Genomic DNA, 24,640 nt, shown 5'->3' on the forward strand with positions numbered 1-24,640 from the left:
CTCAGGAGGGAATTAGGCTGGGGCTGCTCAGTCTGCGATAAAATACCCTCCTTTTGAAGGGTCTGCAGATGGTAATAACCGCCCACACTCCACGTACCAGACTCTGTGACGGGCCCTGGGGACACAGCCATGAGTAAGTGTCAGGCGTCTACCCCACTGGGGCCTTCAGTCTTCTGGAAGAAACAGACAATGAGGAGTTAAACAGAACAACAGGCAGCGATGGGGAGGGGGCCTTCCAGGGCAGGTGACGCTTGAGTAGAGACTCGAGGGCACGAAGGAAGCCAACCAGGCAAGGTCTGTGGAGGGAAGAAGGGTAAATGGCCAAGTTTGAGGCCGAGTGAGTGGGTGTCCCAACAGTGGTAGCAGATAGGTGGAGAGGAAGGTAGGCAGGAGCTAGGCCACCTAGAGTCCTTCTGGGCTCATGGCCAGAGTCCAGATCTTATTTTGTGTGTGATGGGGAGTGACCGGAGGCTTTTGGACAAGGTAGTAAGATACTACGGTTTCTACTTTTTAAAGATCACTGTGGTTGGTGCAGGAAGGCTAGACCTTTAGGGGCAATCATGAGGCAGGGAGAGGAGACTAGTGGTCCAGGTAAAAGAGGAAAACAGCCTGGCCCAGTGGTGGTGCAAAGGGAGAGGTGTGCACGGATGCGGGGCACCTTTTGGAGTTAGGGACACCAGGATTTGCCGCAAAGGAAACAAGAGAGTCGAGGATGAGTCCTGTGCTTCGGGTTGGAGCATCTGAGTGAGTGTGGTGCCGTGATCTGAGATGGGAAGCCTGGGAGAGCAGGAGAATTTGGCACCCGCGTGGGGACAGTGCTGACACATGGCTCTAGCTGGGTGACAACGAGGAGGGAGGCCGGAGGGCCGTGATGTCCTCATGACTCCCGGCCGTGTGCATGCTGGGCCCTCACAGACTGTGGTGGCAGAGCATCTCGGAAAAAGCCAAGATGCTGGAGTGTGCTGGGTGCTTCCTGCAACCTTTGCAAAGGCCGGCAGAGAGGCGAGCGTTGGCTGAAGACGGTGGCCCATCCTCATCGTCAAAAGGAAAAGTCCCTACCGCTTGCTGCCCGCTCCCGTCAGTTACTTCGAAATTATATTTCTGGCTCGTGAACTCCAGACATCTAGCCGGCACCGTACAGATATTCCACCCCCTTCCTCAGAGCAGTGAGCAGCTGGGAAGCCCGTGCCCAGTGCTAATGAAAGCGGGGACAGGAGGTTTAGAGGGCCATCAGCAAAGAGGCCCCCAAGAGTCAGAGTCAGCTAGGCTGCAAGAGGCATAGAAACCGGAAACGAGGGTGAAGCGCGAAGGAAACAAAGGAGAGAAATCAGAGGGCGAGTAAGCGGCTCGAGGCCACACGGAGCCGGAGAGGTACCAGGACAGGCATTCACAAGACCCGGGATCCAGAAGGTCCTTTGGGGGCCAGGTGGCCGGCTCCATCTACCGAAAAAGGAGCTGGTCTCTGAGGAGAAAACTAAAGAAAAGGAGAAACCAAAAGGCCAACGTCCAGGCTTTAGAAGCCACAGAAAGGCAGTCAGCGGCTCTTCCCTGGCCAAACGCAGAGAGCCCCAGTCCTGTCTTCTCCCCATTTGGCAAATGTCTGGCCCCCACGCGGGGTCATTCCGCCTGCTTGGGGAGATGTAATCGGAGGCTGTCGCTCTGACATCTGTCCCCCCACACATACCTCTCCCCCGCTCCAACACCATCCCCTGTCACACATTCCCAGGCACACCCACGCTGACCAACCCAGGCACGTACGGCCACAGTCTCCAGCGGACTGAGAGGGAGGGGGTTCATTTCCTGAGGGGTAGCTTGGATGGGCGTCGGGGGCGGGAGAATGGTCAGGAGGGGAGATGGGCTGACGCAGCTTCTCCAAGCCATGCGAGGATCCAAAGAAAACACAGCTGGAGACAGGGAGAGGGCGGGGGAAGCCGGGCTACACATGTTGACATCTTGGGCAGAAATCCAACTTGGTATCTTGTGGTCAGTGGAGACACTGTTTACTCACTCGGACCAGTTACTTCCTCCCGCTGTACCTCAGTTTGCCAGCCTGCAAAACAGGGGCAATAACAGCGTGTCTCGGGGCACCCGGACGGTTCAGGCAGTTAAGCATCCGACTCTTGATTTCGGCTCAGGTCCATGAACTCACAGTTCTTGGTTTTGAGCCCCGCGTTGGGCTTTGTGCTGACAGCTCGGAGTCTGCTTGGGATTCTTTCTCTCCCCCTCTCTCTGCCCCTCCCCTGCTTGTGCTCTCTCTGTCTCTCAAAATAAGTAAACAAACTTAAAAAAAATAACTATCTCAAGGAATTGTGGTGAGGACTAAATGGGGTCATTTAAAAAGAGACACAGTTGAGTAGGTTGGTTAAGAGCATGGGTTCTGGAGCCAGATTGGCTTGAGCTAGTTATGTAACCTGTCTGGGTCTCAGTTTCCTCATCTGTAAAATGGGATGATGATACCTGTCTTACAGGATGTTATGAATTTTCAAGTGAGTTGATATTTGTGTAAAAGAATTTTTTTAATGTTTTATTTATTATTGAGAGAGAGAGAGAGAGTATGAGCTGGGGAGGGGCAGAGAGAGGGAGACACAGAATCCGAAGCAGGCTCCAGGCTCTGAGCTGTCAGCACAGCCCAATGCGGGGCTCGAACTCATGAACTGCGAGATCATGACCTGAGCCGAAGTCGGACGCTTACCCTACTGAGCCACCCAGGTGCCTCAGTGAGTTAATATTTTGTAAAGCACTTCTCGTTTGTTAAACAACTAGCTAATGCTAATGACCAGAGACATTTATTGAACCTTTAGCATGCCAAGTACTAGGCTCATCACTTTATATACTTTATTACTTTAAAATCTCACTGCCACCCAGAGAGGTGGGCAGGCGCTAGATTGTCTCCATTTGACAGATGTGGAAACTGAGGCTCTTAAAGAGATTTACTTTTTCATTTACTCTTGAACGGGGTTGGCCAACTGTGGCCCACGGGCCAGGCTGCAGTGGCAGAGTTTGAACAGCTGTGACAGAGCCCACAGGGCCAGCAGAGCCTGACCTTTCACAGGAACACCTCTCTGACCTCTGCTCTAGAAAATGACAGACGCAAGGTTCGAACCAAGTCTGTCTGATTCCAAAGCTCTTAACTGCTTGGCCCCTCTCATGTTTTACAATATCACTGTCCCGGGTGCGTAGCAGGGGCTAGAAAAGCGTTGCTTTCCTGTCCCTTCGAGTGCTGGGAAGTCTCTCCTTCCCTCTTCAAAGCCGGGAGTGAAAGTGCAAAGGGATTTGGGTATTCTGATCTCTTCATCCCTCAAGCCAAGTGTTGAGGAGCTTGGCAAAGTCCCTCCTGGGCTTCACATCTGCCAGTATCACTGAAATGTGAGGGTTGGGGGCACAAGCTTTGGGAGAAAGGGGAAACCAGTGTGAGGGAGAGGGCTGGGCTGACCGGGCAAGTCCCTGGAATCAAGGCCATTGGGTACATCTTTTCATCCCCCAGCCCAGGGCTGTATTTAGGGTCAGTTGGGCTGAGACAGTGAGGTGCAGAAGTTGCGGAAGAATCCAGAGTGGTATAGGTATCACCTGCTCCCCGGGCACATTTGAGGGCTCCGAACCTGTCCAGTCACTCAGCAAATGGGCACTGCCTACACTTAGTGCCAGGCACCGTTCTAGGTACTGGGAATGAGTGGTGGGCCCGAGCCCAGCTCTCATGGAGACAGGCCATGTCTCCGACAACTTGGTAAACCATTAAATAGTCACAAGATCAATGAAAGCAAACAAACCAGGCTGATGTGATTGAGAGTAACTGCTGCGTAGGCAGGAAAGTCCTCTCTGAGCAAGTGCCATCGAAGCTGAGACCGAAATGACAAGGGGCTAGCTGTGGGAAGATCAGGTGGAAAGGCATTTTGAGCAGAGGGAACAGCAAGTGCCAAGGTCAGTGTGGCCAGAGCAGGACGTGAGTTCGACTCAGATGGTGAACTCACGGTTCGTGGGTTTGAGCCCGGCTTCGGATCCTCTGTCCCCCTCTCTATCTGCCCTGCTCTCCTCTCTCTCTGGCTCTTTCTCTCTCTCTCTCTCTCTCAGAATAAAGACATAAACGTTAAAAAAGAAATGCCAGGTGCTTATCAAGCCCTTTAAATGCATTAACTCTTTTAATCCTCAAGAGAGCAATCCAGATGAGGAAACACAGGCTCAGAAGGTTAAACCACTGGCCCAAGATCACGTAGCTATGTCTAAAGCTCACTGGGGCTGCTGTGGGGACAGGGAAGTTCAGGGGATAAGAATCCCCTGCATCTCCCAGGAGATAACAGTGATACAAAGACGAAGCTTGCATTTCAGTGAGGAAAATGAGAGGAAAGAAAACTAACATCCACCAGGTTTTCTGCTTGAGCCAGGCTCCGGGAAGAGCGGGGTTACTAGAGTTCAAAGGCATTAAGGCACTTCCTCCTCTGGATATCCTTAGCACTCTCTTTGTTCCTGTCCTACATGCTTTCTGTCTCGTGTGCTTGTGGTTTGTGCCCCCAGTCTTAACAGCCAGCCTTTATTTGGCACCAAATGGTGTACCATGTACCATGTCTAAAACATGCACTATGCCCACTTTTAAATTTTTTAAGTCTATTTATTTTGAGAGAGAGAGAGAGAGCACGAGGGAAGGTCAAAAAGAGAATCCCAAGTAGGCTGTGCACTGTCAGTGCAGAACCTGATGGGGGGCTTGAACCCACGAACCATGAAATCATGACCTGAGCCGAATTCAAGAGTCGGACGCTTAACCACCTGAGCCACCCAGGCGCCCCCATTTAATTTATTCTTGCAATAACTTTATTGTTTCTGTTCTAGGAAGAGGAAACTAAGGCTCGGAGCTGCCTCAGCAAGGGGTCCAACAATTGGACCTGAGAACTGACAGCCTAGGATTTGAATCCTGGCTGTGCGATAACTACTAGGCTGTAAACACCACCTCCCACCCTTTCACAAACAGTTCATGGCTTCTCTGATAGTAACGGCATGATGGTCTGTTTTCCTGCTAAAGCCGGTCCATATTAGCACCAGCCTCATAGGTTAAGAAGATTAAATAAGTTAATCTAGATCTAGTATGACTAACCATCCTGGTTTGCCTGGGGACCCTGGAACCATCCTGGAAGGGAGACATTCAGTTTCAAAGCCGGGAAAGTCCTAGGCAAATCAGGACACGTTGGTATTCCTACCTGGATGAGTGCTTGGTGCTAAATACACGTTCAATGGACACTAATCTTTATTGCTTCTCCTTTCCTCTTTCATCCATTTGATAACAAAAAGGTAGCAAGCACTTACTGTGTGCCTGTCCCAAGAGCTGGGAACACCGTAGGCAGCATATGGAGATACTGTGCAGAGAACCTAGCTTCAGAGGTTCACCAAAAAAACCCACAGAAAACAAACAAGGTTCACAATCCCTGAGAAACACCAAACCTCCCTCTGGGGTGATTCCAGCAGCCTGTGCACTGTCCTCCTGAGTGGGCAGCACTTGCTTGGATCCCAGTGGGAGACGTCTCTGGGCCTGTTAGGACCCTAGTCAGTGACCCAGAGACATTTAAGGGGGTCCCATAGTGAAGCCTGGCAAGGAGAGGTCTTCAGATGATTGTGGGTGGAAGGGAAGGAAAAAAAAAATGTGCCTCCGGCATTGATTTTGTGGGTGGTTCCAATTACCATGCACATTTTGCTGGATGAGGAAACTGAGGCTCAGTGACCCAAGTGAAGTGACTTGTCCAGGATCATGCAGAAAGACATGGGCGTTTGGCATCTGAACCAAGGTCCCAGAGAAGCAAGGACTGTTGGGACTGGGCGGGTCAACTCCTGCACTTCCCTCCCTCCTTCCCGGCTTGGGTCCCCCACTTGTCTTGACAGCGGCCGGGCCTGTCACGGGGCTCCGTACAGCCCTCTCCACCCTCCCGGCTGCCAGCGTTCCGCCCCATCCCCTCCCAACCCCCGAGGGAGGAGGGGAGAGCGGGAGAGAGGAGGGGGGTCGGAGAGGCCCGGCATTATAAAGGCTGCTGGAACAGCACAGCCCGCCAGACCCCGCCGCCCGGATCCCCTGCGCAGCCCGCCGCACCACGTGACCCCGCCGACCACCCAGCTCCGCCGCAGTGAGTCGGGGCGCGTCCCCATCCACCCCCAGACCCTCGCCGAGCCGCCTGGTCTACTGAGCCCGGGGAGGGGAAGAGATCCCATGAAGGAGGGTGCTGATATGGGGGGTACCAGGCCGAATCTCGATGGCAGGAATTTAGGACCCAGCAGAGCCGGGAGACCCGGGAGCCCGAGTTTGGGCAGGCAGCCCCCTTTTCTCCCCCGGCGCGGGGCCTGGGAGACCGCAAGCCACCCCCCAGGAATGCGCGTGCAACCGTTCCCATGGTAACATGCAAGCCGCGCCCGCCCTCTGCTAAAGGAAAGGGGAGGTGGGGGGGGGGGGGCGCTGGTCACTGGGAGGTCCAAACTCGTCACGCGGCGGGTGCACGGGGGGACTGAGGATGTCCCCTCCCCTTCCCCCCCGTGCCCCAAATCCTCTGGGAGCCAGAGCGCGAGTCGCATCGCCCTTCTGAGCCTCAGTTTCTGCATCTGCCAAATGGAGGCAATATAATTGGTTCCGAGTTCCCCGAAGAGCTATTTCGAGGGTAACCACCTCGCCAGCCCCTCTTCTGGCTGGACAACCGGGGAGTGGGTTTTAGCGGCCCTGATGACTCCAGCGACCCCACCCCACCCCAGGCCCGCTCGCCATGGCCCTCTTCGGGGCCCTCTTCCTAGCGCTTCTGGCAGGCGCTCAGGCCGAGCTCCCCGGCTGCAAGATCCGCATCACCTCCAAGGCGTTGGAGCTGGGTAAGGCGCGGGGCCGGATGAGGGCGGGTGAGGGAGGGGTCGCTCCAGCAGTGGGCGCAAGACCTAAGGGCCTCGCTGCTACTTCAGTGAAGCAGGAGGGCCTGCGCTTTTTGGAACAAGAGCTGGAGACCATCACCATTCCGGACCTGCGGGGCAAGGAGGGCTACTTCTACTACAACATCTCGGAGTAAGTAGGAGACCCGGAGGGCGGGGTCTCGGACTCCGGGGTGGAGCCTCTGCGTTGGGGGCGGGACCTAGGGGCGGGGAAATTGGCTGGGTCTGTGGGGCGGGTGGGGGCGTGGCCAAACCGGGGAGGCGGGACTCAAGAAACTGGACGGGGCATTGAAAATAAAGGTCAAGCCCTCCGACGTAGGCCGGACTAAGCACCGCGAAGCAGAAGGCTTGGGATTGAGGTGTAGCCAAAGAGCACCGAAGAGGCGGAGTCACGAAACTTGCCCAGGGATGAGAGTGGGGTCTAGGGTACCCGGGAGAGGTGGGACAGGTCAGGGGAACAAGAGATAAGAGCCTTGCTTGGGATGGTGGGGATAGGAGAATTGGGATATGGAGCGGAGCTCAGCCGATGGAGACAAAATCAAAGGACTCTGTTAAAAGACCAGGTCTAGCGACCATGGGGTGTGAGAGGGAAGGGAATGGAAGCAATAGGCTTCTAAGAGAAGGGGGGAAGCTCCTCTCTGAGCTGTCCAAGTCCAGGCTGGGCACTCGAGGGGCAACGGAAGAATTCGTTCCACCCGCCCCGGTTTCCCCAGGCCTGGACTGGAAGAGAAGGGAAGGAATTTCCTGTAGTTGGGCGGGGCCCCCTCTTCGCGGTCCTGAATATGACCCCGAGGCCTCTTGCAGGGTGAAGGTCACAGAGCTGCAGCTGACATCCTCTGAGCTCCATTTTCAGCCAGAGCAGGAGCTGATGCTACAAATCAGCAACGCCTCCTTGGGGCTGCGCTTCCGGAGACAGCTTCTCTACTGGTTCTTGTGAGGATCTGGCACCCCTAGGGGAGTGGAGGGGGGGATCTGGAGGGCTGAGATGCTGTGGGGCTGTGGGCAGCCCTTTTGCCTGAGTCACAGTTTCTTCATCTGTACAATAGGGAAAAGCATACCCACTACATAAGGGTTGATAGGGCTTGGTAAAATGGTAAACTGCCGAAGTGAAGCCTTATTAAGAGGTATCATGATATATATGGGGTGGGTAGCGGGGTAGAGAAGCCGCGGTTAAGCTCCAAACTGGACATTAAATGCCCCGCACCCCCTTGGCAGCTATGATGGCGGCTACATCAATGCCTCTGCCGAAGGCGTGTCCATCCGCACAGCTCTGCAGCTCTCCAGGGACCCCACTGGCCGTATCAAAGTGTCCAACGTCTCCTGCCAGGCCCTGGTCTCCAGAATGCACGCAGCCTTTGGGGGAACCTTCAAGTAAGCCCTGTCTCCAACCCCAGTTGCACCCAGGGCGCCCCCTTTGAGCCTTACTGGCCATCTGCCTAGTGCAATGCAAAGTGCACAGGCTTGGGAATCAAGCCAACTGGGTCCAAATCTCAGTACTCTCATTTCCTGGCTGTGTGACCTTGGGTAAGTCATCGAAGCTCTGTGCCTCAGTTTCCCCGTTGGTAAGATGGGGATGATAATAGAAGCTATTTTATATGATGTTAGGAGGACTCTTTGTTAATATAAGTAAAAATATTTCGAACGGCACCTGGCATATTAGTGGCTAGCTTCCTAGATAGAAGTCATTGTGAGGATCAGTAGGCAGTTGGGCGTGAACTTGGTTCTCAATAATTGGTAGCTCTTGGGGCGCCTGGGTGGCTCAGTCAGTTAAGCGTCCCAGTTCAGCTCAGGTTTGAGTCCTGTGTCAGGCTCTGTGCTGACAGCTCAGAGCCTGGAGCCTGCTTTGGATTCTGTGTCTCTCTCCCTCTCTGTCCCTCCCCTGCTCACTCTCTGTTTCTCTCAAATGTAAAATAAAACAACAACAAACATAACTGACAGTTCTTACTACTACTTAACAAAAAAAAAATAGCACACTTCCAGGTTGGGGGCTGAGAAATGGACTTTGTGATAGTTCTCAAAGAGAGTGGGAGAGAAAATATGGTGGATTTATCATCTGGTGTTGGTACAGTGCAAGTTTGTTGTTATTGTTGTTTTTTTTTTTTTTTTTTTTGGAGAGAGAGGGTGCGCACAAGTGGGGGAGGGGCAGAAAGAGAGAGAGAATCCCTAGCAGGCTTCACACTGTCAGTGCAGAGCCCGATGCAGGGTTCAAACTCACGAACTGTGAGATTATGACCTGAGCCGAAATCAAGGGTCAGATGCTAAACCGACTGAGCCACCCAGGTCCCCCTCAAGTTTTTATTTATTTAACAAATAAAGTGTATGCCAGTCCCTGAGGATTCATAAAGGAGCTCAGAGCCTAGTTGAAGGGACAAAACATTTGCCATCAGGGCTTTAAGGGAGGAACGAAGAGAGTACTCCAGGGGTTCAGAAGAGGGTAGTCTGGGAAGACTGCCTGGAAGAGGAAGCATCTGGGCCCGGACTGGGGGAAAATATAGGACAGGAACATTGAGGGTGGAAGGGAGGGCATGAGTAAGCCTCTGGAGGTGGGGATGCTCGCAGCGGGGCTGAGGAACTGGGGGTAAATTCAGTTTGGCTGGTGGGAGCAGGGGTCAGGAGAGGTCTTTCGAATCAGGCTGGAGAGGGGATTTGGAAAACCTTCATTAAAGAGCTGGTGCTTCGGGTCAAAGTTGAGCCACCTCCTCCCCGTGTCTCTGGCCACTGATTTCTCCTGGACCTGGGTTGGGGTAGGGCAGTGTCTGGGCTCACACGGTCTCTCCCCTCCTTGCAGGAAGGTGTATGAGTTCCTCTCCACATTCATCACCTCGGGGATGCGCTTCCTCCTCAACCAGCAGGTCCGCAGTGGTGGTGGTGGTGGCGGGTGGGGTGCCCTCCATTTTGAAGGCCCTGACTCTGGACCCCGCCCTGCAGATCTGTCCCGTGCTCTACCATGCAGGGATGGTGCTGCTCAATTCCCTCCTGGACACCGTGCCCGGTGAGTTGGCGCTGGCTGGGCGGGGAGCTCTGGGCCACGCCTGGGGCTGGACCGGGGGGTAGGGAGGAGGCTGGGTATACAGCTGCCAGGCCATGGCTCAGAGCAGGCAAGGCCCCTGCCACACCCTGGGTTCCCATATGGCCTCTGCTGCGGACTTGCCCTGTGTGACCCCAGGTCAGTACTCACTTCTCTCTGGGCCTTGCCATCTTCGCCTGGCTGGGGTGCCTCCCCGTGGGGTTGCTGTGAGCATTAGCTGCGTGACGATTGTCAAGGTCCTCTGTCTTTATGTGCTCGCTGATCATTGGGACCCCGTGTGTGTTCATCCCCTGCACTTAATAGGTGCTCAACTAACATGGATTCCCTTTTCCTAAGCTTTGACCTCTGTCTGCTGTGGGGTAGAGATCACCGTGCCCCCTACACGGGGCACAGGGAGGGAGGGAGGAGGCAGGGAAAACTCATGAGGGCAGGGAATCCCTTGCCATGTTGTTTCGTGATCTGATAAAAGCCCTGCAGTAGCGGTGGTGGTAGGAGGAGTAGTAATAGCAGCTTCTTCCCACATAAAGCTAATTTGATCCCCGCAACAACCCTATGAGGGAAGATTGATGACCATCATTTATGGGTGAGAAACAGGCCCCAAAGGGTGAACACCTCGCCCAGCGTGACACAGCGTGAGTGACTGAGCTCCTTCCCACAGTACGCAGCAATGTGGATGAGCTTGTTGGCATCGACTACTCCCTCCTGAAGGATCCTGCAGCTTCTGCCAGCAATCTGGACATGGACTTCCGGGTGAGCTGCCTGGCTGGTGTGGCATCTCTGACCTGTCCCCTGCGTCGCTGCCTTTGTCTTCCTGAACCACAGCTCTGATGAGGCCGCTCCGTTGCTGAGCCTGCCATGGCTCCCCATTGCCTACAGAATCAGGGTCAACTCCTGGGGCCGGCCCCACCTTTCTAACTTCACCCTGTTTCTCTGCAGTCATTCTTTCCCAAATATGCACCCTCGTTTCCTACCTCAGGGCCTTTGCTCATGCATTGCCCTTCCCCATCTTCCCTGAAGGAGCTGGACATACGGCTCTATGCACATAATCTCATTTCACTCTCACGACTGTGTGAGTCAGGCACTTCTGTTTTATTTATTTTGGGGATGTGGACATTGCTCGAAGAGGTGATGTCACTTGCCCAAGGCCACACAGCTACTACGTGGCCATTTCCTTTGCTCCCCACAGTGGATGGAGTCTAGCGGTTTCAGAGCAAGGATTAGAGCTGGCATGTCTGAAGTTCAGGTCCTGGCTCTGCCACTTACTTGCTGCGTGATCTTAAGCAAGTGGCTTAGGGGCACCTGGGTGGCTCAGTCGGTTAAGCATCCGACTTCAGCTCAGGTCACGATCTCACGGTTCGTGAGTTCAAGCCTCACGTCGGGCTCTGTGCTCCCCTCACGTGGGGGAGGGGCAGAGAGAGGGAGACGCAGAATCCGAAGCAGGTTCCAGGCTCCGAGCTGTCAGCACAGAGCCCGATGTGGGGCTCGAACTCACAAACTGTGCGATTGTGACCTGAGCTGAAGTTGGACACTTAACCGACTGAGCTACCCAAGCACGCCCCCCCCCAAATTTTTTTTTTTTTCAACGTTTATTTATTTTTGGGACAGAGAGAGACAGAGCATGAACGGGGGAGGGGCAGAGAGAGGGAGACACAGAATCGGAAACAGGCTCCAGGCTCTGAGCCATCAGCCCAGAGCCTGACGCGGGGCTCGAACTCACGGACCGCGAGATCGTGACCTGGCTGAAGTCGGATGCTTAACTGACTGCGCCACCCAGGCGCCCCATCCCCCAAAATTTTTTTAAGCAAGTGGCTTAACCTTTCTGTGCCTATTTCCTACTAATATGTACATGGCTATAATACAGTAAGAAAACATCTCTCACAGAGGATTATGTGGATTAAAGGAGTTGGTGTATGTCAAGGGCATGGAAGAATTACTATGTAAGATGTAAGCAGCAGCTATCATTGCTGCCATATATCGTTCAAGGCCCACTGAAATGCCACCTCCTCCTGAACCCTTTCCTGAGCTTCCGTTCTCCAGGCTGACGGGAGTGCTCCCTTGAAGCTGCGCTCCTCTGCATGCCTTTTTAAGAACTGTGCTAATGAGGGTGCCTGGCTGGCCCAGGTGGGAGGAACATGCGACTCTTGATCTTGGGGTCGTGAGCCCAAGCCCCACGTTGGGTGTGGAGATTAAATAAATAAAACTTAAAAATTGTGCTGAGGAGTCCCCTAAGGACAGCAGCTGGGTCTGACCCCCACCATCCCTCACAGTGCCTGCCACAGGGTGTGGGAACATCTGGGTGCTGGGCCAGTCTGCCTTGGCCTTGACCCTGATCCCCCAACTGCAGGGGGCCTTCTTTCCCCTGGCGGAGGGCAACTGGAGCTTGCCCAACCGGGCGGTTGAGCCCCAGCTGCGGGAGGAGGAGCGGATGGTGTACGTGGCCTTCTCCGAGTTCTTCTTTGACTCCGCCATGGAAAGCTACTTCCGAGCGGGTGCCCTGAAGCTGTCACTGGTGGGGGACAAGGTATGCCAGGGCCTGTTTGTGGGATGGGCAAGAGGGGCCCTGTCACGGAGCTCCTGATGACCCTGCTTCACCCCCAATTTCCCTACCCAGGTGCCCCACGATCTGGACATGCTGCTGAGGGCCACCTACTTTGGGAGCATTGTCCTGCTGGTGAGTGCGGGCAGGAGGTAGGCACCTGGCCAGGGTGGGAGGGCATAGCACCTGCATACCAGTGAGGGAACGGTGGAGGTGTGCGGGTGGAGTCCCCCCGAGGCCACTGTGGAATAGACAGAAGGCCTGGCCTTCTGCCTGTGACCCGGTCCTCTTATTTGTCAAACTCATTTCCAAGTCCTTGAAGGGCCCTTGCTACTTCCTGCTCTTCACGAAGCTATGAGGACAGGCTGAGACCCAAGCTCTGTAAGTGTAGGGGTGCTTTAACAATGACTGATGTAGTCTTTTTTCTTTTTAAGTTAGTTAATTAGATTGTTAAATAATCTCTATGCCCTTTGTGGGGCTTCAACGCACGACCCCAAGATTAAGAGTCATGTGTTCTACCAACTGAGCTAGCCAGGTGCCCCTGATGTGGTTTTCTTTTTTGCCTTATTTTCCCTTGTTTAATGGAGGAGTTCCCACCTACTCTTTCAAAATGTAAAAAGCATTTTAGTGACCATTAAAGGACTTGCCCTTAATTTCCTTTATACTATACAACCTCACAGAACTGTCACGAGTATTAGCTGAATCAATTCATGCAAAGGGACTGGAACAGCACCGGGTGCAGAGTAAGTGCTCAGGAAACACTCACTGGCTGCTGTTCTTATCATCGCTGTTAGCACCATTGTCTCCATCAACCTGATGGCCAAGCGTCAGTAAGAGTGTGGACTCTCTTGCCACACTGCCTGGGTCTGAATCCCAGGTTCTGCAACTGGAGGACCACATAACTTTGGACAAGTACTTAACCTCTCTGTGCCTCAATTTTCCCATCTCAAAAATGAGTAGAATACCTGCCTCACATGGTCATTGAGAGGTTTCAATGAGCTAACACAAGTGAAGTAGGAGTGCCTATAGGACAAAGGACACGGCAGGTTAGAGAGAGGAAATATGGCAGAGACAGGGGATATTTGATGCAAACACAGTCTCAGGAGTCTGGTTGAAGATGGATCCCCACGACCAAGAGCTCAGGAAGACATTTCTAGAATGAGACATTCCCTTGTGTGAGCAAAGGCACAGTGGCTGGACACAATTTTGAAGGGTCTGGGAAGCCACACCAGCCTTCATATTTGTGTGCCTGGGCTCCCAGCGGGCAGAACCTGAGCCAGCCCTCCTCCCCTCCTGGTGCCCATCAGGGAACAGATCTGGGTTTTGATCCACCCTCGCTCCTCTGTCCCCAGAGCCCGGCGGTGATTGACTCCCCGCTGAAGTTGGAGCTAAGGGTCCTGGCCCCACCTCGCTGCACCATCAAGCCCTCGGGTACCACCGTCTCTGTCACCGCGAGTGTCACCATCGCCCTGGTCCCGTCCGACCAGCCTGAGGTCCAACTGTCCAGCATGATTATGGTGCGGGCACCAGATTAGGAGCTACTGAGGGTCAGGGAGATGCGGGCTGTTGATCCTTTGGGTCAGTAACACCCCCCTCCCAACTCCTTGCCTGCAGGACACCCGTCTCAGCGCCAAGGTGGCACTCCGGGGAAAGGCGCTGCGCGTCCAGCTGGACCTGCGCCGGTAAGCAGATGGCCAAGATCTCGGGCAAGCCCTTAACCTCCCTCAGCCTCCGTGTCTTCAGGTTAATTGCACCTGCCCAACAAGTGGGGAGCTGAAATTCACTCAGATCTACAGCCACTGGAGAGCTAAGGTCTTTGTTAATGCATAACAAATGCATCTTATTCAAGGGTAACTTCTCTGCCTTGTCTTACACCCGAGAGAGAGGCAGAACAGATATCATGAGATGTCCAAATTGGCCCAGCAAGGTTAAAGGACGTGCCCTCAGTCACACAGCAAAGAGCCAAACAACATGGGTTTGGGCAGAAACCTCAGCACAAATTTTGTGATCTTGAGAAGAGTCACTTTATCTTTCTAAGCTTCATTTTCTTCATGGGCTAAATGTAGGGAAAAGTAGCATCCATTTTGTAAGGTTGTGCTGTTTGTGATGCTAGCCACAGGTGCTAGGGGTTAAATGAGATACTGCAGGGCAGTAGTTAAGAGCCTACATTCTAGAGGCAGATTCTGCCATTTACCAGCTGTTGAGACCTCAGACAAATTACTTAACCTCTCTAGGCTTGATCTGCCCCATCTAAAAAGCGCGAGTTGTTTAACAGTGCCTACTTCTTAGGGTTGTTATGAGGATTAAGTCAGTTGGCATTTTAAAATATCTTAATGATAGTTAACTTTTTGTAACACGCTTAGTATCTGGTAGGGAGGAAGCTCTGTACGTTCTGTTAAATAAACACAAACAACACAGGCAAAGCTGCCAGCACGAGTCTGGCGTAGAGGAAGCGCTCAACAAATTAAAAGTAGTAGCCTTGGAAAAAAGGAACCCAAAGAGGGAGAAATGACTCACCCAGGGATGCACACCTGGAAAGCGGCAGAACCCCTGGACAGGTGTGTAGGTGAGAGCATTGCAGGCTGAAAGTCAGGGGCTTCTGGCGGGTAGGCCTGGGTGGCCTGAGGAAGGGGAACTTCCAGGGTTCGTGCCCACCAGACACTTGTCTCCCATAGGTTCCGAATCTACTCGAACCAGTCTGCACTGGAGTCGCTGGCAGTGAGTTGGGAGTGGCGAGGGGGCCAGGGCTGGGTTGGGGCCGGGCAGCTAAGGCAAGTCCGCTTCCTGCTGGCTGCCCTGACTTCCTGCCTCCTCCCTCCCAGCTGATCCCACTGCAGACCCCTCTGAAGACCATGCTGCAGATTGGGGTGATGCCCATGCTCAATGGTAGGGCTGGGGACGGGAGGGAGGAGAGGGAAAGGAGAGGGGAGCTGGGTGGACCCAGGTTGAGCCCGCTGCTCCCACCCACAGAGCGGATGTGGCGGGGGGTGCAGATCCCACTACCCGAGGGCATCAACTTCGTGCGCGAGGTGGTGACCAACCATGCGGTGAGTGGGGGTGGGGAGTGAGTGATGGAGAAAGAGGGCAGAGACTTCCCCCCACTTCACGACCCTGACCTCCCTCTGCTGTCAGATCCCAGCCCCTCCCTTATCAAGTGTCGCTCCCATTTTAATCTTCCATCAGACCTCAGCCCTCTGCACAGGCTGTGCCCTCACCTTGCAACACTCTTCCTGGATCCCACTTTAACACCTGAGCTAAGAGGCCATCTCAGAAGCCCTCCTTGACCCCCACAGGCCATGTTCCTGCAGCCTCTTTCACACCCTTCACAGGAGTTAGAACTTCTTTGAGGCTCCTCTCCCACTAGATTGAGAGCCCTTCAAGGCCAAGGGCCTGTCTCGATCTTTAGATTTTGGTCTCTGTAATGGAATGAAGAGGCTCCCCTCTCTGCCCCACTGCACAGGGCTTCCTCACCATCGGGGCCGACCTCCACTTTGCTAAAGGGCTGCGAGAGGTGATTGAGAAGAACCGGCCTGCCAGCACCAGTGACACCTCGGCATCCAGTGCCCCACCACCTGCCACGACGGCTGCCTGAGCCCTCAACCCCACGCTGGCAGGGGCATCCAGGACTTCGACCCTCTCGGCCCCTCCCAGCCTATAGCATCCTGTGTAACCCCCAGTGCCACAGAGAAGACAGGGTTTTAAGCTGTACCCAATTTAATTCCATAATCACACTCAATCCATCAATTAGTCCGTCCACCCTCCCCGTGGGCTGTCCTGAGCTCTGCTGTGTTCCAGTGCATTAAGGGAGGGGGCCAGGCCGCACCCCAGTCAGGAATAAAGTGCTAACTCCCCCAGGCTGTCTACGTGAGGCACTGGGGCCCGGTGTGGGAGGCAGAGGGCTGTGGGGGAGGCAGGGGCGGGGGGAGCAGTTCTGGAGGCAGGGACCTGCCCCACAGGGGCATTTTGCATAAAGGTGGACCTCCCTTCTAGCAGGAGGGGCCAGGAAGAGGGGCTGGATCAGGCAGAAGGGGACCAGTCTCCGTGGTCATCAGTATGGCTGCTTATTCAGGAAGCGAGAGAACATGGTGAGGGCAGCCTGGGGCTTGTCGGTGGGGACCATGTGTCCAGCGCCCTAGGAGCAAAGCTCTGTGAGATTCCCCTTCTTGTGTAACCCCTGCCCCTGGGCGCCCCTCCATCCTACTGGATCCCCTCAGCCAGCGACCTTCCTCTTCTCCCAAGCCCTGCATTCTCCCCACCCTGCCCAGAACGCTTGCCCTTATGGGGCCAGATGGTAAATGGGTGTAAAAGGGAGTCGGAAGGAGAGGACGGGTGGGTTCTGCCTCATCCCCTCCAGCCAGGTAGCCCTTGCCAGGCCCAAGCCCTACCTTGATGGTGAGAAAGGCGATGTGGGAGAACTCCTTCACGAAGCCTGCGATCTGCTCCCCGCTGTCCCCGTAGTCCACTAACCAGGGCCGGCGCTGGACCTCCATCTGCCCCACCAGGGAAGCCTTAGCAGCCTGTGGCTGTCCTCAAATCTCTCTCACATCTGCCAGCAGGACCTCAGGGGCCTGAACTCCCCCCAGGTTTGTCCTCTCTGTCTGCCAGAGCCAAGCTGCCAGGCACAGCTGCCCTATCCCTGCACCCAGCCTCACCCCAGAGCCGGGATCCTTGCCTTACCTTCTGGTTCAGGGAATCCACAAACCACTCGTCCCCCATGAAATTGCAGGCCATGTCCACATCTCCGTTGTAGAGCAGGATCCGGTATTTCTGGAGCAGAGCAGGGGGGGAAGTGGGAGGGTCTGGAATGAGCCCAGGCCCCAGCCCTTCCCGGGTTCAAGCCTTACCCCCTCAGGGAATTCGAGGGGCCTTGCTAAATAGCACAAGGCAGGAAACACTCAGGTTTTCTGACTGTTTCCTACATGACTGGTGTTTTACTAAATGCTTTACCTACGCAAGTAGATACCATTAACCCCATTTTATAGGTGGAGAAACCAAGTCTCAAGATGGGAAAAACTTGCCCAGGGGTGCATGGCTAATGAAGGGACGTACACACAGACGATCTGACCCCTAGAGGTTATGCTCTAACCACTGGTCCTAGCCTGGCTCTGTCAGGATTTCCTAGATGACCTTGGACAAGGCCCTCTCCCACCCTGAACCTCCCCGTTTGCTCGTTTGTAACACATTCTCGCCAGCTCTTCTCAACCCAAAAGCTCCTTGGCTGATGCAGCCTCCTACGACAGAGCAGCATGGGGTGGGGACAAAGCAAGGTTCAAATCATGACCCTGCCAGTCACTGGACTTCATTTCTTGGAGTTTCAGCTCCCCGTGTCCGGAGGGGCACGCTAAAGGGGGCCCCGCCTTGTCATGCCGCTCCAGGGTCCTGAGGCTGCTGGTGGACCCAGCTGTGCCGCTCCCACTCACCTGTGTGGTGAGCAGCTTAAGGTACTGGGACTGCATGCTTTGGTAGAGACGGCGGTACTGTATATTCACCAGGAAGCTGCGGGAGCACGTGGGCGGGTCCCAGGAAGACCAGGTAGAGGGAGAAAAAGAGATCAGATCTCCTCTCCCGTCCCCTCCTACCTCCAAGCTCCAGCCTGGGAGGCAGAGTTGGGATTCAGTCCCCTCCTCAGGCATATCATCTCTCTAGGACTTACGTGGATGGGGGGCTGGGATTCAGCCCACCCCCGTGCAGAAACGCATATGGGAACATTTAGTGATTGGTTTGCAACTGGCACTTAGTGTGCAGGAGCCCACCGGTGGGAGAACCACAGCCTGTAACAGCAGTAGGGCAGGGGCACTGGCCAATCAGCACGGACCCAAGTGGCCCCTGCTCTGCCAGGCGGCATCCTTTTACTCATACAGGTCATAGGAGATCTCTGCAGCTGGGGACTATATTGGGGTGGGGGTGGGGGACAGTGTCTATTTACTAAATGCCAGGGGAGTAAATCGCTATTTTACCAGCCCAGGTGGCCATTTAAGAACGAACTGGCTAAATATCAGTCAATTTAGGGGCTAAACACCTGCACGGGACCCTGTGTCACACCCTGGGTGCCTGAAGCGCCCCCACAAGAAACCCTAGCCAAGGGATCCTGGGAAACCTTTCTGATACCCAGGAGCCCCAAGTGCCTGCCACCCCTGGGGCCACGGCTGGCCGCAAAGCCTCACTTGCACATGTCCCAGTGGGGCAGCTGCTCGGGGATGTGGAGGGCCTTCCGCACATAGGGGTTGTTGAGGTACGTGGAGGCGGCTGTGGTGTTGGTGCAGGGGGGGTCCATGCGCAGCCTATCCCCAGAACGTAGCAGTGCCTGGGGGCACAGACGGCAGGTCAGGGTGTTCGTTTCCTTGCCTCCCCCACCCCCCCCACCCACCCCCCCGCCACCAGGAGAAAGTCCATGCTCTTCCTGCACACCTGATGCCATGTCCGCTTCAGCGGCAGGCGAGTGAAGATGTTGCCCAAGTCATGGAGCACAATGGCGTCCTTCTCGTACCTACAAGTGAAGTGGGGGACATGTGCCTCAGCCTCCAGATGGGGGCTGGGACTGGCCCCCAGGGCACACGGCAGGGCCTACCTTAAACGGCCAGGCACACCCCCAGCACATGGGGCATAGAGGTTGTAAATGTTGAGGCCGGAGTTGCCCACGATGCGGGACACTTCCTGCAGCTGCAATGATACATGGGAGCCACCGTGCTTCACAGAACCCTGGCCTCCCCATGATCTCACCAACTCGTCCCAAGATTGACGGCTCTCCTACTCCACTTCTTGTCATTACCCTTCCCCCACTTTTTTTCCACAGGCAGGGAAACTGAGGCTCAGTGGAAGGAATCTGCCAGACCTGGGTCCAGAGCCTACTGCCGCTACATCCTAGCACTGTGACTTCAGGCGAGTGACTTTAATGTTCTTGGCCTCGGTTTCCTCTTCTGGAAAACGTGGATAATACGATCTCCCTTAAAGGAATCTTGAAGATTAAATAATCTATGTTGATATAGTTTGGCCCAGTGCCTGGCACAGAGTAGATGCTCGACAAGAGGGAGATCCTTTCCCTCACAGGGGTTATGGGATTTGCCTAGAAAGTCCCAGGAAGTACTGGTGGGAACACATCCCTAGGTAGTGGTGGGAACACATCCCTAGACGTGTCCCAGAGGACATCAAATTGCTGGAGGAGGCAGGATAGGAAAGCAATAGGGGATGGGGTCAGGGAGGCCCGAAGGAGGAGATGTGGTCCTATTCTCAGGGCCGGGGGTGTCAGGGGTGACACAGGTTGGGTGGCAGAACCTCACATTGGTCACGCATTCTGGGTCTGTGTTGTCATAGAAGTTACACTTGTTCTGAGAGCAGCAGTGGGTCTGGAGAGAAGACCAGAGCCTGTAGGAGATGCATGAAAGGGTTCAGGCCCAAGGTGGGCCTCCCACCTTCCACATCCAACCTCCCGCCACCACCTGACCCCAGCCAATGAGGAAACAGATCACAGGGGATGGTATGCAAGTTCCAAACCTAGCTGCTCTGGGGCCACACAGCCAGCCCTCCTGAGTCCATTTAAGTTCTGGTCTCCATTCTTTGGCCTTTCAGCACCAAACATGTCTAGCAATCCCAGCCCCCACCCCCTGCTCAGAAACTAGGGTAGGGCCTGGGGTATCATGTGCCTGGAGGGCAGACCTGAGACCTCAAGACCTGCCCCACCCTAGAGATTGCCCAACTGCCCCCTCCCATACCTGTTCCCAAGGAGGCCGTGGTAGTAGGCGAAATAGACCAGGGAGTTGTCATTCTGCTCGTAGGAGGAGAGTCCGTTGCCCACAGCCAGCCCCTGTGAAACACCCAGGGCATTCAGGTCATCTGGAGGGAGAGGGGGAGCCTCCCCTGACTACACCCAGACCTTCAGCAATCTGGAAGCTGAAATCCAAGGTGGTTTGTGGGGAGGCCACTTGAAGTTAAGAACAGAGCTGGCTGGCTGACAGGTGAGCTTCCTGTTGTGGGAGGCACGTGAGCAGAGACAGGCCACCCAGTGGCAAGCATGTTATAAAGGGGACTAGGTTGGACAGAGAAAATGGCCTCTTTCACGCTGCTAACCACAAGGCCAGGACAAGTTGCCTCTCTTCCCTCCTGCAGCGGCCCTGTACCTGAAGGTTCATGCTGGGATCCTGCATGACCAACACTGCCAGGGTGGGGATGTAAATGCCGGCATAGCTCTCTCCTGTCAGGAAGAGCTCGTTGTCCTTGTACTCCGGGAAGAGGCGGAAAAAATCCTTAAGGGCCTCAAAATTACTCTGGGCGACCTAGGGAAAAGAGGAGGAGAGGATCAAAACGCTTTGGTATTTGAGCTGGAAAGAATCTGAGATAACGACATCCACCCGCTCTGAGCAAGAGGAAGTGGCTTGGCCAAGACCACACATAGCATGTGACAGAGCCAAAATCCAGACTCCAAGGCCACGTTCTTTCCCTCCTGGGTCTCGCTGCCTTTAGAGAACCAGGGAGGCTGGGGCACAAGGGCAGGCACTGGACTCACCTCCGTGTCATTGGTTACATAAGACTTGTCATCAGAGTAGGAGAAGCCCACCCCAGCTGGGGACTCAAGATACAATACGTTGGCAATCTGGAGGGGAGGAGGAAATGCACTGAAGAGGAACCCCCAACCCATCCAAGTGCTCAGACACCCCCACAGGACCCCCCGGCTCCGGCTATACCAGGTTCCAGGAATAGGGGTTGTACTCCAGGGTGGCACCATCTGGCTGCACCTGAAGAGGAAAGAGATGGCTAAGTCCCAAGGACTAACTGGATGGAAGGAAAGGGCTACCGTGCTGGGCAGTTCACGTTTGGGCAAAACCCTTGAAAGGTACAGACAGTGAAACGAATGGTACAGATGAGGAAACCCAGGCTCAGGAGAAGGGCGCGCTTGGGAAAAACCTCCGAGTCCTGTTCTCCCTCCTCCCGGGCCCTTTCCTTCAGGAATGCTTCCCTTGCTGGTCAGGGGGCAGATGGTGGCTTTCGACTCACCAGGAAGGGGCCGTGCTCCGTGAGGAAGCCGTCTAAGGAGCTGCAGCCCGGCCCTCCGTTGAGCCAAAGCACCACAGGGCTGCTCTTGGGATCCTTCTGGGACTCCACAAACCTGGGAGGGGAGGCAGAGCAGGGTGGGTGCAGGCGGAGGGGCCCCTTCCAGCGCTCCCTGCTCTCAGGCTCCCTCAGGGGTCTTCAGACCCTCCCCCACCCCGCGCCCCGACACCTCCCCGCCCGGGACGGGGTGGGGGGTGGCGCAGACCAGTAGTGGAGGTGCTTGGAGCCGGAGCCGCGGAGGTAGCCTGAGTACTGGCGGAAAGCTGGCTGCTTGGCCAGCCCGGGCAGGCACTGGATCTCATCCAGGTCCGGCGCTGCCCGGCCCGGGGGCGCCCAGGCCAGGAGCAGCAGCAGCAGCAGGAGCAACCACGGCGGCGACAGCGCGGCTCCGACCATCTGCGGGAGGAAGTGGGGCCGACTGTTTCCGCGCTCCCTTGCTCCTCCAACGCTTCGGTGCGATCGCCCCGCGGAGGAGCTGACGGCGCGGCGGCTATAGGAGCCCCCTAACCCGGCCCGGCCCCAGCGTCCGCCCGCCCGCCGCGCCGCCCAGGACCGCGGGTCCCCTCCAGCCTCCAGAGCGACCTCACCTCGGCTCCCCAGCGTCGTTGCTCTCCCGGAGGGGCTCGGCCACGGGAAGTCATGTGGAGTCCGAGTCACGTGGGCGCCGGCGCCACGTGACAGTCTTCCTCCGGCGCCTCTCAGGTCTCCGGGGACCCCGGGGACGCAGGCGGCGGCGGCCGGCGCTGGGTCAGAGTCCGCGGGCTTCTCAGGTTATCTCGCGGGCGCCAGCCATCGGATGACCCAGATGTGGGCGGCCAGGATCCCCCGGCCTCCCGGGGGCCCCGGTCCAGGCAGGATGGCTGAGCGAGCGGCGCTAGGACCCCCGGGCAGAGCCTCGGGGAAGGGGGTGGGGGGGTGGAGTGGGAGGGATACCTTACATGGTGCCCCCGCGGTCACCCTCAGAGCACGCCGCCCAAAATAGCCCCCGGCGCCCGCTGGCCTATCTCACGGCTGGGAGATGGCTGCTGTCTCCGAGCCCGTGGACTTGGGTGCGCCTTGGAGAGCCGCGCGCCCCGAGCCCCCTCCCACCCGCTTCCACAGGGTGCATGGTGCCAACATCCGCGTGGACCCCTCCGGGACGCGGGCCACACGCGTGGAGAGTTTCGCTCACGGCCTGTGCTTCAGTCGCGAGCCGCTGGCCCCGGGCCAGGTATTCTTGGTCGAGATCGAGGAGAAAGAGCTGGGCTGGTGCGGGCACCTGCGCCTCGGCCTGACTGCGCTAGACCCTGCCACTCTGGCCGCGGTGCCCGAGTTTTCGCTGCCCGACCTGGTCAGCCTCGGCCACACCTGGGTCTTTGCCATCACGCGCCATCACAACCGCGTGCCCCGGGAGGACGGCCCGGAGGCAGAGGCAGCGGTCCCCAGCCGCCCCCCAGCCCTCCTGGTGGAACCCTATCTGTGCATTGAGCAGTTTCGCATTCCCCGAGACCGCCTGGTGGGCCGCAGCCGGCCCGGGCTCTACAGCCACCTCCTGGATCAGCTGTATGAGCTGAACGTGCTGCCTCCGACCGCGCGCCGCAGCCGCCTGGGCGTTCTTTTCTGCCCGCGCCCTGACGGCACGGCGGACATGCACATCGTCATCAACGGCGAGGACATGGGTCCCAGCGCCCGGGGGCTGCCAGCCGCCCAGCCCCTCTACGCAGTGGTGGACGTCTTTGCCTCCACCAAGAGTGTGCGCCTTGTCCAGCTCGAGTATGGCTGTAGGTATTCCACCCCCTGGGCAGCGACCCCTCCTGGCCCAGTGTGGGACAGGAACTTGCAGGACTCCGAAGCCAGCTAGCAAGGCCTTGGTCTGTCCAGCATTTGTTTAGAAGTTGGGGAATCGAATTTCCAATTATGCCTCTGCTTGTGATCTTGGACAAGTGGCTCTCTGGCTCTGGGTCTCAGTTTAGCCATCTCAGCTGTGATGGATTAGGATGCTGGCTTTGCCAGTATTTTCTGTATTAACCTAGAATCCCTAGGGCAGGGATTCTAGACTGATTTTACATCCAGGCTGCTTTGAAAATCGTGTGCCCTTTTATTCGACAAATGCTCCTAGATTTAGGCACACCAGTTCAAAGGCACTGTAGGCCCCGGATTGAGAGCGTCTTATTCCTGAGGTCTGGTTCTTTATAGCTCTGCTAAGCTCTTTATTTATTCCTGTGATCATTTTATGGATTCACTGAACTAGAACCCACTCTGTCAGGCCTGTGCCGGAAGCTGGGTGAGCATAGGTGAATCAAGCACTACCTATATCCCCGGAAGCTGCTAAGGAGGGGTTAAAATAGAAATAGGGCTGCAGCAATGTCAAAGTTTGGAAAAGAGGTGCTTATCTTGACCACATGAACAGCCCCATGACTCAGGCTGGGCCTGGAGAGCAGAAGGAACTTGCCCAAGTTAATGACAAAGGGAGAACCGAGACCTAGATCTTTTGGGTCTCAGCCTCAAGTTCAGTTTGCCTTTGACAGCCTTCTTTCCACAGTGCCGTCCCTGCAGACTCTGTGCCGCCTAGTCATCCAGAGGAGTGTGGTGCACCGGTTGGCCATCGATGGGCTCCACCTGCCGAAAGGACTTAAGGATTTCTGCAAGTATGAGTAAGGGCTTGCGGCCACCCTGGAACAGGACCACAGGAGCGCGTCCTGGCCCTGGAGCTGTGGCTGGTCCGAAGCTGGCCATACTGGTGCCGGCCAGGCCTGGAAATAAACACAGCGATGCTGACACTGATCACTGGAGGGTCTCCTTGCCCTGGAAGCCTGTGAGGGGCACTTTTTAGAATTGTTGTGGGTCAGCAGGTCAGAGCAAAAGACAGCATTTTATTTTTTTAAGTTTATTTATTTATTTTTTTTTTAATTTTTTTTTTTCAACGTTTATTTATTTTTGGGACAGAGAGAGACAGAGCATGAACGGGGGAGGGGCAGAGAGAGAGGGAGACACAGAATGGGAAACAGGCTCCAGGCTCTGAGCCATCAGCCCAGAGCCTGACGCGGGGCTCGAACTCACGGACCGCGAGATCGTGACCTGGCTGAAGTCGGACGCTTAACCGAGTGCGCCACCCAGGCGCCCCTAAGTTTATTTATTTTTGAGAGAGACAGAGAGAGAGAATGAGTGGG

At 55.7% G+C, this 24,640-nt stretch overlaps 3 protein-coding genes across 5 annotated transcripts; 2 read left to right on the forward strand and 1 right to left on the reverse strand.

Annotated features, from left to right (window-relative positions):
* The first annotated feature begins 6,713 nt into the window (after positions 1 to 6,713).
* Positions 6,714 to 16,452, forward strand: PLTP (phospholipid transfer protein). Of its 3 annotated transcripts, XM_047068805.1 has the most exons (15): positions 6,714 to 6,828; positions 6,916 to 7,015; positions 7,687 to 7,815; positions 8,098 to 8,253; positions 9,671 to 9,734; positions 9,811 to 9,874; positions 10,569 to 10,660; positions 12,255 to 12,431; positions 12,522 to 12,581; positions 13,799 to 13,963; positions 14,061 to 14,128; positions 15,122 to 15,164; positions 15,269 to 15,332; positions 15,417 to 15,493; positions 15,907 to 16,452. In XM_047068805.1, the coding sequence occupies exons 1-15, from the start codon at positions 6,729 to 6,731 to the stop codon at positions 16,036 to 16,038; spliced, it is 1,491 nt and encodes a 496-aa protein (XP_046924761.1). In that variant the 5' UTR covers positions 6,714 to 6,728; the 3' UTR covers positions 16,039 to 16,452. The 3 variants fall into 3 exon arrangements, with proteins under 3 accessions (XP_046924761.1, XP_046924759.1, XP_046924760.1); XM_047068803.1 differs by lacking the exon at positions 8,098 to 8,253 and having other exon boundaries at positions 6,729 to 6,828; XM_047068804.1 differs by lacking the exons at positions 7,687 to 7,815; positions 8,098 to 8,253 and having other exon boundaries at positions 6,729 to 6,828.
* Positions 16,143 to 22,160, reverse strand: CTSA (cathepsin A). The gene is made up of 15 exons (XM_047068801.1): positions 22,079 to 22,160; positions 21,697 to 21,887; positions 21,435 to 21,546; positions 21,125 to 21,175; positions 20,947 to 21,033; positions 20,561 to 20,716; positions 20,156 to 20,247; positions 19,724 to 19,808; positions 19,015 to 19,106; positions 18,855 to 18,933; positions 18,611 to 18,750; positions 17,867 to 17,942; positions 17,124 to 17,213; positions 16,832 to 16,936; positions 16,143 to 16,578 (listed from the first exon to the last, which is right to left on the reverse strand). The coding sequence occupies exons 1-15, from the start codon at positions 22,130 to 22,132 to the stop codon at positions 16,495 to 16,497; spliced, it is 1,494 nt and encodes a 497-aa protein (XP_046924757.1). The 5' UTR covers positions 22,133 to 22,160; the 3' UTR covers positions 16,143 to 16,494.
* A 74-nt stretch (positions 22,161 to 22,234) lies between these two features.
* NEURL2 (neuralized E3 ubiquitin protein ligase 2) lies at positions 22,235 to 24,334 on the forward strand. The gene is made up of 2 exons (XM_047068806.1): positions 22,235 to 23,251; positions 24,013 to 24,334. The coding sequence occupies exons 1-2, from the start codon at positions 22,510 to 22,512 to the stop codon at positions 24,126 to 24,128; spliced, it is 858 nt and encodes a 285-aa protein (XP_046924762.1). The 5' UTR covers positions 22,235 to 22,509; the 3' UTR covers positions 24,129 to 24,334.
* The last annotated feature ends 306 nt before the right edge of the window (positions 24,335 to 24,640 follow it).

Source organism: Lynx rufus, unplaced genomic scaffold (assembly GCF_022079265.1).
Source record: "Lynx rufus isolate CCGP_SWC_20201006 ecotype Redwood Valley unplaced genomic scaffold, mLynRuf1.p SCAF_8, whole genome shotgun sequence".
Taxonomy (NCBI): Eukaryota; Metazoa; Chordata; class Mammalia; order Carnivora; family Felidae; genus Lynx; species Lynx rufus.

Bases quoted from the DNA above. Each gene is read 5' to 3' on its own strand.
- PLTP (XM_047068805.1), top strand. From the start codon at position 6,729: ATGGCCCTCTTCGGGGCCCTCTTCCTAGCGCTTCTGGCAGGCGCTCAG. The intron at 12,432-12,521 runs GTATGCCAGGGC...TTCCCTACCCAG, and splicing joins TGTCACTGGTGGGGGACAAG to GTGCCCCACGATCTGGACAT. The intron at 15,333-15,416 runs GTAGGGCTGGGG...TCCCACCCACAG, and splicing joins GGTGATGCCCATGCTCAATG to AGCGGATGTGGCGGGGGGTG.
- CTSA (XM_047068801.1), bottom strand. From the start codon at position 22,132: ATGACTTCCCGTGGCCGAGCCCCTCCGGGAGAGCAACGACGCTGGGGA. The intron at 21,034-21,124 runs GTATAGCCGGAG...CCTCCCCTCCAG, and splicing joins ACCCCTATTCCTGGAACCTG to ATTGCCAACGTATTGTATCT. The intron at 18,934-19,014 runs GTAGGCCCTGCC...CTTCACTTGTAG, and splicing joins GGTGTGCCTGGCCGTTTAAG to GTACGAGAAGGACGCCATTG.
- NEURL2 (XM_047068806.1), top strand. From the start codon at position 22,510: ATGGCTGCTGTCTCCGAGCCCGTGGACTTGGGTGCGCCTTGGAGAGCC. The intron at 23,252-24,012 runs GTAGGTATTCCA...TTCTTTCCACAG, and splicing joins TGTCCAGCTCGAGTATGGCT to TGCCGTCCCTGCAGACTCTG.